Source organism: Vipera ursinii (genome assembly GCF_947247035.1).
Source record: "Vipera ursinii genome assembly, chromosome: 3".
NCBI lineage: Eukaryota > Metazoa > Chordata > Lepidosauria > Squamata > Viperidae > Vipera > Vipera ursinii.
The window spans coordinates 190325797-190340399 of record NC_139516.1 but is presented as its reverse complement, the minus strand read 5'-3'; the positions used below and the strand labels follow the sequence as shown (position 1 = coordinate 190340399).

At 40.8% G+C, this 14603-nt stretch overlaps 1 protein-coding gene across 1 annotated transcript; it reads left to right on the top strand.

The window, feature by feature from the left end:
- Window positions 1-2013: 2013 nt before the first annotated feature.
- Window positions 2014-14273, top strand: ANKRD46 (ankyrin repeat domain 46). Its single transcript, XM_083358100.1, has 3 exons — window positions 2014-2337; window positions 7064-7222; window positions 14041-14273. Exons 1-3 carry the CDS (start codon window positions 2027-2029, stop codon window positions 14255-14257), a joined length of 687 nt encoding a protein of 228 aa, XP_083214226.1. The 5' UTR covers window positions 2014-2026; the 3' UTR covers window positions 14258-14273.
- Window positions 14274-14603: the final 330 nt, after the last annotated feature.

Sequence of the window (14603 nt, the reverse complement as noted above, 5' to 3'; positions counted from 1 at the left end):
CACCTCTAGAGGGAGCTCAAACTGTGTAGATTCTTCTGAGGTCCTATTAGTGTTACTTTTGTTAAAGCTGTTTTTAAAAAAGGTAGTTAAAATAGATAAAGGAATTGTTTTCAAACACAAATAGCAAAAATGAAAATTGTGCCATATTTCAGTTAATACATTCTAAGATTGTACTTGCTGCTCTTCTTATGACCTATATACACTGCAAAGTAGCTAACTCAAAAAAGTTTGCTTTTTAATGGCTGTAGAAGATATGAAGTGCAGATCTCTGTGAAATTTTAAAAAGCTGGAACAATGTTCAGTACCTAATTCTAATGTTAAGAGAAGTATCTCTGCTTCAGTGGTAATATGCAGAGAGAAAAGTTTTGAATAGAGAAGTGATATTCTCTTGAAAGATTAGGGTCACTAAATGTATTTTATTTATTTATTTTATTTTATTTATTTTAATTCCATTTATATCCCGCCCTTCTCCGAAGAAATGGGAACTTTTCTGAGCCATATTTCAAATGGACTAAGATTTTGAAGCTTCCACCCTTTTATCTGGCTGGTCTAGATTCTATAATAGCGTTCCCCAACCTTTCTGGGTTGGTGGGCCCGGCGTGGGGGGGAGGGGAGAAAAGAGGATGGTTTTATTTGAGGGGCAGGGAGCGTGTGTGCACACAGCTTCATTTGTGCGAGTGGGGCTGTGAGCACTGGCGCCCGTGGCTTGTGTGAGTGGGGCTACGAACACTGGTGCCCGCTGCTCGTGCAAGTGGGGCTGTGTACACTTGCACACGCTGGCCCGCCACTCAGATGGCCCTGTTAGGAATAGACCACAGCCCAGTAGTGGGCCATGGCCCACAGATTGGGGATCCCTGATCTAGAAAAGCAGAAGAATTAACATATATTGTTAAAAATCCTGGCAGGATTTTGCAGTTTTTGGCATCCTTCCCAAATGAAGCCATAAATTATAGTAATCAGGATTCCTTCCTGGTCTCCTTCATCCTCCACCATTTCCCCAAATAGCAGAAAACACAGGCAGGGTATATCTTGGCCTCAGGTTTTGCTAGGCAAAGATAAGGACAAAGTTTTTATATCCAGCCATGACTGGAAAAAAAATTTCTTCAGGAAAGAGAAGGGAGCACATTGACCTCAGTCAGTATTTCTTCTAAGCAACAACTAAAGAAATACTCTGACCACCATTTATCACCTCTCATAGGAGTGAAAGATAACAATATTCTGGGTTCACTTTGATGATGCGAAAAGGCTAAGAGCCATTCAATAATAGAAAACTTGGGAACTTTATTATAAAGCTCATAAACTGAGAAGGTGGGTGTGCTTATCACACTATAATGCCAGGTTTTCTTTAAAGCAGGCATGTCAAACTGCCGGTCCGCGGGCCGGATGCGTCATGCCAAAACTGCACCCATTCCATTGCCAGCAATGGGGGAAAAGTCCCGATACGTCACGCAACGTCACATGGCGTCGCGAGTTTGACATGCCTGCTTTAAAGTGTATCTTCCTCAGCTGCTGTTTGCTTAATAGAGATCATAAACGCATCCTGTCAGCCACAGCTGTTGTGTAGACTCTCTTAGCTTCTGCAGATTGTCACCTAAACTCCTTTTGAAAATGAAAGAGGATGTATAAATCAAATCGTACATTTTTGCTTTTGTATTCCTGACTGATCATTGGCTATTTGGTCTTTATTTAGTTGAATGAAATTATTTGTGTAAATAAAAATGTTCCATGGGAAAAGCAGCAGCATTTCTTTCAGCAAATCTGGTGAGAGGCTTACCAAGAGGATGATCTTTTTAGCATTTGCCAGTCACCTCCACTGCCTGAATTGTTAATTTCTGATATAAATAAGAAGCAGCTACATGAGAAATTAATCCCATTAAGACTGGTGTTATTAATAGCAAATACAACAGCTTTTCTGATTTTTTAAAAAACAATTTTTTAAAACATTGGCAATATTCTTATTAGCAAAGGTTTACAGTTTCTTCCATTTTACTTTCAGCTGCAGGTTGGCTACATTTCCCATACAGTCATGTCTTACGTGTTTGTAAATGATTCTTCACAAACAAATGTGCCTCTGCTACAAGCTTGCATTGATGGAGATTTTAACTATTCCAAGAGGTTGTTGGAGAGTGGCTTTGACCCAAACATCCGGGACAACCGTGGCCGAACAGGTCTTCACTTAGCAGCAGCTCGAGGAAACGTTGATATTGCTCAGTTGTTGCACAAATTTGGGGGGGATCTTTTGGCCACAGATTACCAAGGTAACACAGCTCTTCACCTGTGTGGACATGTTGATACCATTCAATTCCTCGTCTCCAATGGACTCAAGATAGATATTTGGTAAGGTTGTCACTCTACCATATGCCTAAAAAATCAGTCTTTATCTGTTAACACTTTGAATAGCTCCTGGGAATATATTTCAGCTTTCTTAATCCTTAAAATTCAGAATTGTGGGAGCTGTTGATAAAAGTATCTTTGACCCACTCTACATGCTACTTTTATTATGTAGACAAAAATGTATGATGACTTTAATGTTGTATTTTTTTGGGTAGCACTTACCACTATGATTCTTTCAGGTCAGGGGGATAATATCAGCATAGAAATTATTTGTAACTATTCTTGGTAGTGTGTTCTTGTCACAACATTCTGTATAAAAGTGACCTGATATCATATTGCACTGGAGCTGTGAAAAAACCCAGCAAGCAGTGACCATTTCCAGTACTATCTTGGCTACTACAATTACAGTATAGCTGCCAAACATTTAATCTTTTCCATTTTATCCGGCATGGCCAATGGTGATGAGGATTGATGTTACAGTCCAGCAATATTTTGAGGGCACTCGCATTAGTTCCTCCAGAGCAAGTGCGTAAATGTTATTGTTCTGATTCTGATGCCAACCCCTGACATGGAGATATCTCAAAATAATTGACCTCTTTTAATAACTTGAAATATATGTATATTTATTCCAATGTAAACAGAAATGGTTCCACACGTCCTTTGTGTTTCACTATTTGGCAGTGCTCACCCAACCAGCTCTCAGAATTCATGAATCAATCTTTCTCTGAAATGTTGTATATTCACTCTACCAGGCTCCGAGCATCTGTGATATGCCAGTGTCCAGACAAAAGCACTTAGTGTACTGGATAAATAGCTGTTTGACAAACACAATTAACAATAATCCCAGAATTGTTTGTTCTTTGAACTCTCTGTTCATGTATCCTAGTGGTTTGAAACTTAATAATTGTTCTTAAATGATTGATGCTAAGCCTCTGTTCTTTATTTTTATATTTGAGTTACAATATTTTATTAGTATATGATGACTAAGTTGTGTCAAAAGAGGGGGAACTGATGAGATTAGCATACACTTATTTGAAGTTTGCAGTGGTTTTCATAATTAACTTGGGAATCACTTCTTCATAAAGGAACAGAAGTTTCAAAGAAGAATCAGTGCTGTAACTGTTATCACCATATGAAAAAAATAAAATTAAGTCCCGGTGGGACTGCCTTCTTTTCCATCTAGATGGCAAAAAACAATGAAGAAAGTGAAAAGTACAAATGATAAAGCTTGAATGTGATTTTACACTTGAATTTAAAATAAATTGACTGCCTAATTTGTTTAAGTATAAAGAGACCCAGTCAATTTAGCTCTGAATACTTATTTCCTAAAAGTTGCTTTTATTCCCCCTTTTGTGCCTGTTGTTTCAACTTCAAAAGAACAAAAGTGCTTCAATAAGTAGCAAAACTAAAAAGCAACTATCCATCTTAGTTTTCCTCCTCAGTACAGATAGTCCTCAGTTAAGAATGGCAACACCATCCAGTGGCCATTTGCAACCTCCTCCTGGCTTCCTCACTGAGTTTGCTTGTTGGAAGCCAACAAAGAAGATTGCAAATGGCAACCATCTGGCTGCAGGAAATTGCAGTGTTGCAATTGCAAGCAGGGTGCTGAGCACCTGGATCATGACCACAGAGACAGTGCAATGACTGGAACTCTAGGGACTGGTCATAAGTACCATTGGTTCAGGGTCAAGGCAAATTCAAACAGTTGCTGACTGAGTGGTCATTAATTGAAAACTGCCTGTAGTGCTTTATATATGTAAAACATTCTTAGCATTTCTATTTTAGAAACAAACACCAAAGTTTTAAGAACAACTACAGAGTTTAGTGACTGCCTTGCACAGTGACCATTTGCAATTTATTTATTTATTTTATTTAATCCCATTTCTATCCCGCCCTTCTCCGAAGACTCAGGGCGGCTTACAATCTAAGCACAAATCAATGTGCTTAGCAATAGCCTTCATTCAATGTATATGCCTGCTTATTAGGGCTTTCGCCCCCCAAGCGGCATTTTTACAAAGTCAGCTTATTGCCCCCAACAATCTGGGTCCTCATTTTACCTACCTTGGAAAGATGGAAGGCTTGAGTCAACCTTGAACCTGGTGGGACTCGAACCTGCACTAATTGCAGGCAGCTGGTGTTACTTAAGGAGGCATTAGCCCACTGCTCCACCAAGGCAGTTTAATAATTGTAAACTGCCCAGAGTTTCTGGAATCAGGTGGCATATAAATTTAATGAATTAAGTTAACTAAATCAGAAGCAAAACATCAGCCATCTTAAGGCATAGCCAGAGGTTCATTTGCAAGTTTTATGATGGTGATAAAAAATTAACTTTACAACCCATCCTTGTATTTATGACCTTTGCAGGTCATCATCATCATCATCATCATAAGTTGGAAGGGACCTTGGAGGTCATCTAGTCCAACCTCCTGCTCAGGCAGGAAACCCTATACCATTTCAGGCAAATGGCTATCCAGTCTCCTCTTAAAAACTTCCAGTGTTGGAGCATTCACCACTTCTGGAGGCAGGTTGTTCCACTGGTTAATTGTTCTAACTGTCAGGAAGTTTCTCCTTAGTTCTAGGTTGCTTCTCTCCTTGACTAGTTTCCATCCGTTGCTTCTTGTCCTGCTTGCTGGTGCAAAAGAAAGCTGAAGTAAGATCATAAGTACAGTTGTGATTTTGCTTAGTGGCTGTTTCTTTTAATGACCTAGTTGCTAGTCCCAGTTATGGTTGCTACGTAAAAACAACCCATAATGGCAGGAGGCTGACTTTAAAACTACAATAATAGGCTGAACCTTAGTATGCTGTCAAAGTGGTTTCCCTATAGCAACAATAACATAAAATTGGCTTTTTCATGCTCCAGTTGACAAGAATGGAGGCTATGCTAATATTGTACAAGTCTGTAAGCATAGAGCTATTTGGTAAATTGTAATTCAAGTATCACGTTAAAAGAATTCACAGTTTTGGAATACCTGCAGGTTTTTTTTAAAGTAATAGCTATTTATAATGTCAACTTACTGAAGTTTCAGATAAAAAGAGCTAGCTTGGTGTAGTGGTTAAGGCACCAGTCTAGAAAGTGGGACTGCAAATTCAGTTCCAGCCTTAGCCATGAAAGCTGGTTGACTTTGGGCCAGTCACTCTCAATCCAACCCACCTCACAGGGTTCTTGTGGGGAAACTAGGTGGAGGAAGATGTCTTGAATATGCTGGCCACCTTGGATTATTTGTAAAAATAATTGAGGTGGGAACAAATAAATAGGGTAATATCTCCCAAATACATACTGTTCTTGAAATCATAAACCTTAATACAGAGAAAATAATGTTCTAATTTTAATTTCAGTGCTTCTCACAACTCTTTTTTGAACAATCCATGTACAAAGATGAGTTTTCAGAAAGAAATTATATCATTGTCAGGACCCACCTCAATCCACATCTTAGGAAATAAGAACTCTTGGATGCAAGTTTAGTCCAAAAGGAAAATGTTTACTAGGAAGGAATCGATTGTGGGAATACAAGACGGAATCTGACAAAGGTTACATTTCAATCCTATATAAACCATTCCCATTTCAGCCCCTCCCCTCATCCATTTGGTCAGGCAAGCATCATACAGGTCGTAGTTCAGACCGTCTTTGAAGTGGCTAAGGAGGATGTCTTCTGGCCAGTTCAGCTTGCTGGCAATGGCTCGGAATTCTTGGGTATAATCAGCCACTGCTCGCCTGCCCTGCCTCACCGTTTTGATTCTCTCCCGGGCCTTACGGTCAGCCAAAGGATCCTCGAACCGTCGCCTCAAAGATGACATGAATCGGTTGAAGTCGTTGAGTTCTGAAATGTGATATAAATGGATTCTGACAATCATTCCAAATATTGTCTTTCTGAATAGAGGTTACCTGATACTGTAATGTACGGTAATAATCTCCTACAAAATCTAATCATTTTACACATAGTCTTGACTTTTAAATCTGATGCAACTGAAACATATGTAAGATTCAAGTATTTCTACCTCTAGTTAATTAATTCTGCTTAATACAATAGCTAGATTTATGTGTGCGTTGGTATTAATTTTGGAGATTTTCAGTTTTTCATTGAAAGAAAGCAGCTTCTACTGTTTTGTGGGAGAGATCCAGCAATTTATTAACAGCTTTCTTCCCAAAGAGCTCTTAATTAAATTACCTTTTGTTTTAAATTCCACAAGAATATAACAGCCTTCTAACACAGGAAGTAAAGTCAGAGTAACTGTATGATCAAAGTGCTTGACTTCAAATATAATGTAATTTAATGCAAATTCAGCCAGATTATTAACCTGCTATTATTGTCTGCAATCATGGCCCTATTACCCTGAAGCACTGTCAGACCTGTGGATGAAAAATAATGAGGTATAGTTTCCAATAAACTAAGATAAACTGATTTTTTCCCATACAATTGACATGTCTATGGCAGGGGTAGGCAACCTTGGCTCTTTTATGACTCGTGGACTTCAACTCCCAGCTGGCTCAGGAATTCTGGGAGTTGAAGTCCACAAGTCATAAAAGAGCTAAGGTTGCCTACCCCTGGTCTATGGAGATTCTCAGTCAGAGCTGAAGAAGCTTCTTGGATGAGAAGCAAAACGTCTTCAAAGAAAAACAAGAAAGGTCCAGTTGCCTCTTGAAAAAGCACCTTGGGGACGTACAATTGATATGCATATATTTTTCAGACACAAAACTGTTCTGTTACCTTCTTTTTTTCACTTCACATAGCAATCATCAAGGTGCAACACCTCTGGTCCTGGCAAAACGAAGGGGAGTAAATAAAGATGTGATTCGGTTGCTTGAATCTTTGGAAGAGCAAGAAGTGAAAGGGTTCAACAGAGGAGCACACTCAAAGCTGGAAACCATGCAGACAGCTGAAAGCGAAAGGTTTGCCCTCCCCCCCATTGTTTCGATTCTATTTTGCTGGTTAAATGTCATTGGAAAAATTGTCTTATTTGGAGCTTATGCTGCATAGTGGAAAAGGTCGGGGCTGATTATATGACATTTTTCTCCCAAATTTTGTAGCTGGAGATGTTCAGACTCTTCACTGGAAAGAGTTCCAAAAGCAGTTGGACTCTCACATGGCCAGTGAATTTCAGGAGTCAACTAAAATTGCATAGTTGGACTACTCATTGTTTCTGACTTGAAATATGACTTGACAGTCCCTTGTACAATTAATAAATACTTACACATAGAAAAAATCAATGCTGGAGGGAAGGTTTAAGTTTTTCTTTCTCTTTGAGATTATTTTCTCTTTGTAGATAGTTCGAATGGAGAAGCCACCGAGCTCCGGTCTGCTTTCTGAAGTGGTATAGCTCAAGTGCAACTTGTGGGCTAGTGTTTTCCTACAAAAGATAATGGGTTTCACAGAATACATCACACGCCTCATAAAAACACAGTGCTATTTTAACGGAAGCCACTATGCCTTTGTGAGTATGAGACCTTGAAGAGTAGGCAGGATTTGTTCTGACAGCTGCATGCTGTATAGTTAAGCATTCGAAGATAGATAGCAGAGATAAGAGCTGTCGCTTCTGGCACTGAATGCTCACAACCCCATCTCCATTGCTCTGGACCTACTTAACCTTAATGTTAAGAGTTGTTAAGAGCCTTGGTGGAGCAGTGGGCTAATGCCTCCTTAAGTAACACCAGCTGCCTGCAATTAGTGCAGGTTCGCATCCCACCAGGCTCAAGGTTGACTCAGCCTTCCATCCTTCCGAGGTAGGTAAAATGAGGACCCAGATTGTTGGGGGCAATTAAGCTGACTTTGTAATAATGCCGCTTGGGGTGTGTGTGAAAGCCCTAATAAGCAGGCATATACATAGAATGAAGGCTACTGCTAAGCTTGTAAGCCGCCCTGAGTCTTCGGAGAAGGGCGGGATATAAATGGAATTAAAATAAAAAATAAAAATAAAATAAATAAATGATTCGTATTTATACAAAACAAGTGGGAACATTGATACGTTTGGATCTTCATTCGGAAAAAGATGGGACAGGGTGGAAAGATGGCCATATTGTTTTCAGTTTCTTTTCTCTTTCAGTATTGTTAATTTTTGAAGTGGGGACCTTTACAAGTTTGTCGTTTCACTACTTTTGAAAGTCTTGTCCTATTATGAAACAATTTTTCTTTTTGCCTGGAAGGTCACCTCTTATTTTCTGTCTGAATTCTTGGGTGGCCAAGGCCTAGAGAAATAAGATACAAAGTTTGTGGCTAGGATCAACATTTTCAAGGGGTTTTTTTCCCCCCTAGATTTTCAGTTGGATTTTTTTTTGGGGGGGGGGAGAGTTAAGCCTAAATCAAAGCTTGTTTTAATTCTTTTTCTTTTCCACTGGAGATGGGAGGAAATGGTGTGGCTGTTTCTTGAGTGTTTTGCTGTTGAAATTCTGTAGGGCTGGATGCAGGGACTTTAAAAACCACAGCCTGTACACTGCCCACCCTTGTAGTATACTAAGCGGTTCAACTGCCAAATAAAATATTCAGACAAATGATAAATCAACATTGTTTTGGATGAATTCATTTTTTTGTACAAAAATACTGTCTTTGTGAATGATTTATTTCTTTGTGACGTAACCAGTCAGCATTTGTAGTTATGTACAGTTGCAGTTTGGAAGTTGATTCCAAGGGTTGTAAATGTAACAAATAAATGCCTACATAGGTACATTTTCCATTAAGCTATTTCTTTTTCTGTTTATCAGTTCATTACAAGACATGTTATGTTGTTTTGCGGAATGAGACTGTATTTTTAAGTAGATCTCTTTAAGTAGAGTCCACTTCGTTTTCAATAACCACATAACCTTTCCACTCTGATTATATTATACCTTTATTTAACCTGTTTAGCAGTTATAGATTAACTGAGTCTTAAGACTTTTTTTTCTGTCATGCACCGGTGGATACTTCTCTATTTATATAAAAAGCTCCCCCCTTATTTCTGTTCTCAGAAGAATGAGAGAATTGATACAAACAAACAGCTTTGTAGGGAAGAAAATACTGTATTTAAAAACTTAAGTAAGAAGTCTGAGAAATGGCATGCATGTACTTTATGCATATTATCTCTTGTGATAACTCCTTCTGATTTGTTTATATTTATTTATTTATAAAAATCCTGTCTTTTATTATTTTTTATAAATAACTCAAGGCAATGAACATACCTAACACCCCTTCCTCCTCCTATTTCCCCCACAACAACAGCCCTGTGAAAGGGCTTGGAATGAGAGAGAGTGACCGGCCCAAGGTCAGCCAGCCAGCTTTCATGCCTGAGGTGGGAGTAGAATCTGTTGTTCTCTGCCTCAGATCCATAGCTGCAACCATGGTTACTTTCTGGGACCCTTTATACACACACACACACACACACACACACGTAAATTATTCAAATTGCTAATAAAGAATTTGGGAGGTTGAAATGATCATTAGGGTATGACTGACTGATAAGAACATAAGAAGTTCGAAATGATCATTTCAGCCTCCCTAAAAAATTCTTTATTAGAATACCTTGCTAGGCCCCAAACACGAGACAAACCTTATTTCCTGTTTCAGCCTAACCCAAGGCCATCCACAGGCAGTAGTCACAGCATGACAGCTCATATTTGTGTAAATTTTTTTTTGAGGGGGGTTGCTAACAAAGAATTAAAGGGAAACTGATATGATCATTTCAAACTTATTTGTTCTCATCAGTCAGCCATACCCTTCTGAGATTCGAACCTGGGCCGATTGCACCTTAGGCAATTGTTCTAACCTTTAGGCCACTGGCTCTTTCTCGCTTTGTTAGCTGAGAAGCAAGGGAGATATGTGTTTGAAATGATCATATCAGTTTGAAATGATCATATCAGTTTCCTTTTAATTCTTTGTTAGCAACCCCCCCAAAAAAATTACACACACACACACACAAAAAGGCAGCATTCTGCCAAATTGTTTAATAAGCAATAAATATAACAAGCACACCCATACACGCTTACTGTATATCTCCATCTCACAATAAGTGATTCTCGCCGGCGTACACCAAAATAACAATTAAAACCATATCACAATGTAAATACATCAGACATAAATAACAAAAAAGATAAAAGCATAAAGCATAAAGAATAAAAACATAAAAGAACTCCAAGATAGCAGGATGACCACCATTATTTAGTCTTTATTTGACCACTTTGTAGATACACCATGACATTCCCAGGGTTGATGGAAGAACCGCATTTTCAAGGCTTTCCGAACAGCTAACAGCTATGGAGTTTAACATCATCTGAGGGGGAATTCTGTTCCAGTGAGCCTGGTCTGGAGCAGAAAAGGCACATATCCTGGGTTTCACCAGATGGAACTCTTTAGCAGACAGGACCTGGAGCACGTCTGTTCTGCTGGATCTGATAAGAGTTCTGGTCCATAGGCCTGGGTAGCTAATTCCCCTTCAGATACAGAATTTTTAAGAGGCAGTGACTCCTGTCAGAATTAACAGAATAGCAGAATTGGAAGGGACCTTGGAGTTCTTCTAGTCCACAGGTCTGCAACCCGTGGTTCCGGAGCCGCATGCGGCTCTTTCAGCCGACTCCTGCGACTCCTAGTCCTCTGCCATGTGCAGTCCAAAAAAAAAAGTGGGACTAAAATCAATTCAAATATGCGGGGTAGGTGCATATCTCGCCTTGGCTCCACTCTTCAGTCAAACCCTGTTCTGTGCATGCGCGCATGTACGCACATGTGCACACATTTTTTGCGGCTCCCAGCTTTTCCTTTTGTGAGGGAACCGGTTCCGAGTGGCTCTTTCACTGTTTCAGGTTGCTGACCCCTGTTCTAGTCCAACCCCCTGCTCAAGCAGGAAACCCTGTACCATTTCAGACAAATGTTTGTCCAATCTCTTCTTAAAAGCCTCCATTGTTGGAGAACCCACAACGTCTGGAGACAAGTCATTATCTGTGCCTTTAAAAGTTGTTAAATTTTTTATTGAGGAAAGAGATGATGCTTGTAGATCTTAGAAATGCAGAGAAGTGTACTGGGTGAAAAATCAAGTTAAATTTTGGCAGTCTGTTCTTAGAAGATTCTGGAGAAAATGATGGTATGTTCAATCCATATAATTTTGGAAATTATTGATTATTGGAGAGAACCTTACCTAGCTTTTAGCTTGGGACCAGGATAGCTTTGTTAGAGATAACTGCCTGTCCTGATGGGCAATCTGCAGCAGTCTTTGATATCAATTATTGCAGTGTTGATCTCACTGCATTGGGGCTAATAACACGGTGCATAATTCATTGGGGTCCTTTCGGGTGGGAGAAATTTAGTACAGATAACTTAGTGCTGTGTCAAGATTTTGGGGATCACATATTTTGTCCATGGACTATTTAACGTCTAGATCAGGGGTCGGCAACCTAAAAAAGAAAAAGAGCCACTGGGAACCGGTTCCATCACAAATTAAAAAAAGAGGGAGCCGCGTGCGTGTGTCCATGCACGCGCATGCGCAAAAAGGTTTTTTGCGCATGCGCAGACGCACGCGGCTGCCATTTTTTAAAAAATGAGATGGAACCGGTTCCCGGTTGCCCGACGGCGACGGCCCGTCTGCAAAGCTGCCGCTTTCGGCAGCTTTGCAGACGGGCCGTGGCAGCTTCCTCAAAGAGCGGCGCCCCTGCCCATTCCGAGAGGTGCGCGCGCCCCTCTCCGAACGACCGGAGGTGCGCGCGTACCTCCGCACGAATGGGCAGCGGTGCCGCTCTTTGAGGAAGCTGCCGCGGCCCGTCTCAGCTTCCTCAAAAAGAGAGGCGCCCCTGCCCATTCCGAGAGGTGCGCGTGCACCTCTCCGAACGACCGGAGTTGCGCGCGCACCTCCCCAAACCTTTGGGGAGGTGCGCGCGTACCCTCCGTGCGAAGGGGCAGCGGCGCCGCTCTTTGAGGAAGCTGCCGAAAGCGGCAGCTTCCTCAAAGAGCGGCACCGCTGCCCCTTCACGCGGAGGTACGCGCGCACCTCCCCAAAGGTTTGGGGAGGTGCGCGCGCAACTCCTGTCGTTCGGAGAGGTGCGCGCGCACCTCTCGGAATGGGCAGGGGCGCCGCTCTTTGAGGAAGCTGCCGCGGCCCGTCTGCTAAGCTGCTGCTTTCGGCAGCTTCACAGACGGGCCGCGGCAGCTTCCTGAAAGAGCGGCACCGCTGCCCATTCGCGCGGAGGTACGCACGCACCTCTCCAAAGGTTTGGGGAGGTGCGCGTGCACCTCTCCAAACGGGCGGTGCCACTCTCCATTTGGAGAGGTGCGCGCGCACCACTGCCCGTTGGAAGAGGTGCGCGCGCACCGGGCGGCTGGGAGCCGCAGGTTGCCGACCTGTGGTCTAGATGCTGTTGCTGAAGAAGGGCAGTGAAGGCAGTGCTGAAATTAATATGTACAGTAGATGGTTCCCAATTCTTGTTTTTGCCAAAGATCATAAATGTCTGGAGACAGTTTAGAGTAAATGAGGATGAATTAGTTGAAACGTAGTCCAAATAAGACAAATTGATTAACCTGTTTGGTGTTGTACCACTATCTTTGAATGGAGTTCCAGACCCTCAGAAGACCTAAATTTGTAGCTTGGGGATAAGGCTGGACTTGAAGCTATTTGGGAAAGCATTGATTGCTACAATAATAAGACTACCTTTTCTCAGTCTAGGGCGGCATGCCAGCTGTGAGTCGATCTACGGATGAAAGATTTTATTTTAGTTGCTGTGCCTTGGAAACATTCAGGCTAGAGAATTATAATATGTTCCATATGGATTTGATTTTTAAAAATGTTTGGAAGTTTCTCGCTTTGCAAATTGCAGCTATCCAAATACTTGTGGAAGCTTAGCATTCCTAACATGTCAGTCCAATATTATATTAAATGAACTGTCTGCCTTCCACAACCAAGCCCAGTTCAAAGTGCTGGTTTTGACCATTAAAGCCTAAGGTGTATGGAATTGGATTATTTGAAGGATTACCTCTCTATACATATATGGAGCTGTCAAAGTGCTGTGGTCCATCTTGGAGTGTGACAGATACAATTATATTGTCGGCAATACAAAATAAGACTTGTTCAGTGGTGGCTCCTCGTTTATAGAGATCCGTTCTAGATGTACATGTTTTGTTCACATATATTTCTATTTTCTTCTAAATAGACCTTACCCTTACCCTTCCTTCTTACGCATTATGAGTATTAAGAATTGGGATATTACTTCATTTTGGAATTATTTTTACTGGATTTGGGACTATAGGACTGGATTTTTTTTTCTGTTTTGCAATGATTTTGGCTGTACAAACAGCCTAGAAACTTTTTTTAAAAAAGAAAATTTTAAAATAGATTAGTTATGCCTTCCTCATAAGAGGCCTATCAACTATGTTAGCCAGCTGGGGAATTCTGGGAGTTGACGTGCATCTATTTTAAAGTTGCTAAGGTTAAGAAACACTGGTCCATGTGATAGAGCATTAAAAGTGTGTCTACGTGTGGGGTTTGGGGCATAAAACAGTTTTATAAAAATTACGCAATGTATTTTTAGTTAAATAAATTGAATTCCTGTACAGCATGCTTACCGCTGGAAATACCATGGAAACATTTTTAATGCTGGCAAAACACAGTTGCATTCTAAAGCAAAAAGAGGCTTGATCAAGCTTAGGTTTTCTAAACCTATTGTTACCCACCTCTTCGTCTGTTTCTGGTATAAGTAAATCAGAATTGATGTTTGGTGTCCGAATTCTGTCTTCAGTGACCTTTTTATTTCTGTTTTCACAGTGCCATGGAAAGCCATTCTCTCCTCAACCCTAACCTGCAGCAAGGGGAAGGAGTTCTGTCCAGCTTCCGAACAACATGGCAAGAATTTGTAGAAGACCTGGGCTTTTGGCGAGTGCTGCTTTTGCTTGTTGTCATTGCTTTGCTGTCTCTTGGAATTGCATACTACGTTAGTGGAGTGCTCCCCTTTGTGGAAAATCAGCCTGAGTTGCTGCATTAAAGGCAGTGTAAATTAATAGTGTTTTACTACTATTTGTAATGTCTCACTTTGTTCTCTGTTGGGCGTATGTTGGCTGCTGCTTGTAAGGTTTATACACACAACACCCCCGCCTAGACATTGCAAAGAACCCCTTCCAAAAATAAGGATGCATTAGTCTTAGCTACGTTACTGAGTTAAAGTACCCAATAACTGTGTCTAACATGTTCTTGGATTATCATTGGTTGTAGTCTCTGCTGATAAAATACGATAATATAAAGGAATGCTGGAAAGCTTTTCCTTCTTATTTGTCAGAATGTCTCCAAAAATCGTTATGGAATTAAGTTTTATGCTGTGGGTCTTTAAAGGT

What these genes read in the sequence shown, in the direction of transcription:
- ANKRD46 (XM_083358100.1), top strand. Translation starts at nt 2,027, where the DNA reads ATGTCTTACGTGTTTGTAAATGATTCTTCACAAACAAATGTGCCTCTG. An exon ending in GGACTCAAGATAGATATTTG is followed by an intron (nt 2,338 to 7,063) that starts GTAAGGTTGTCA and finishes CACTTCACATAG; the next exon opens with CAATCATCAAGGTGCAACAC. An exon ending in CAGACAGCTGAAAGCGAAAG is followed by an intron (nt 7,223 to 14,040) that starts GTTTGCCCTCCC and finishes CTGTTTTCACAG; the next exon opens with TGCCATGGAAAGCCATTCTC.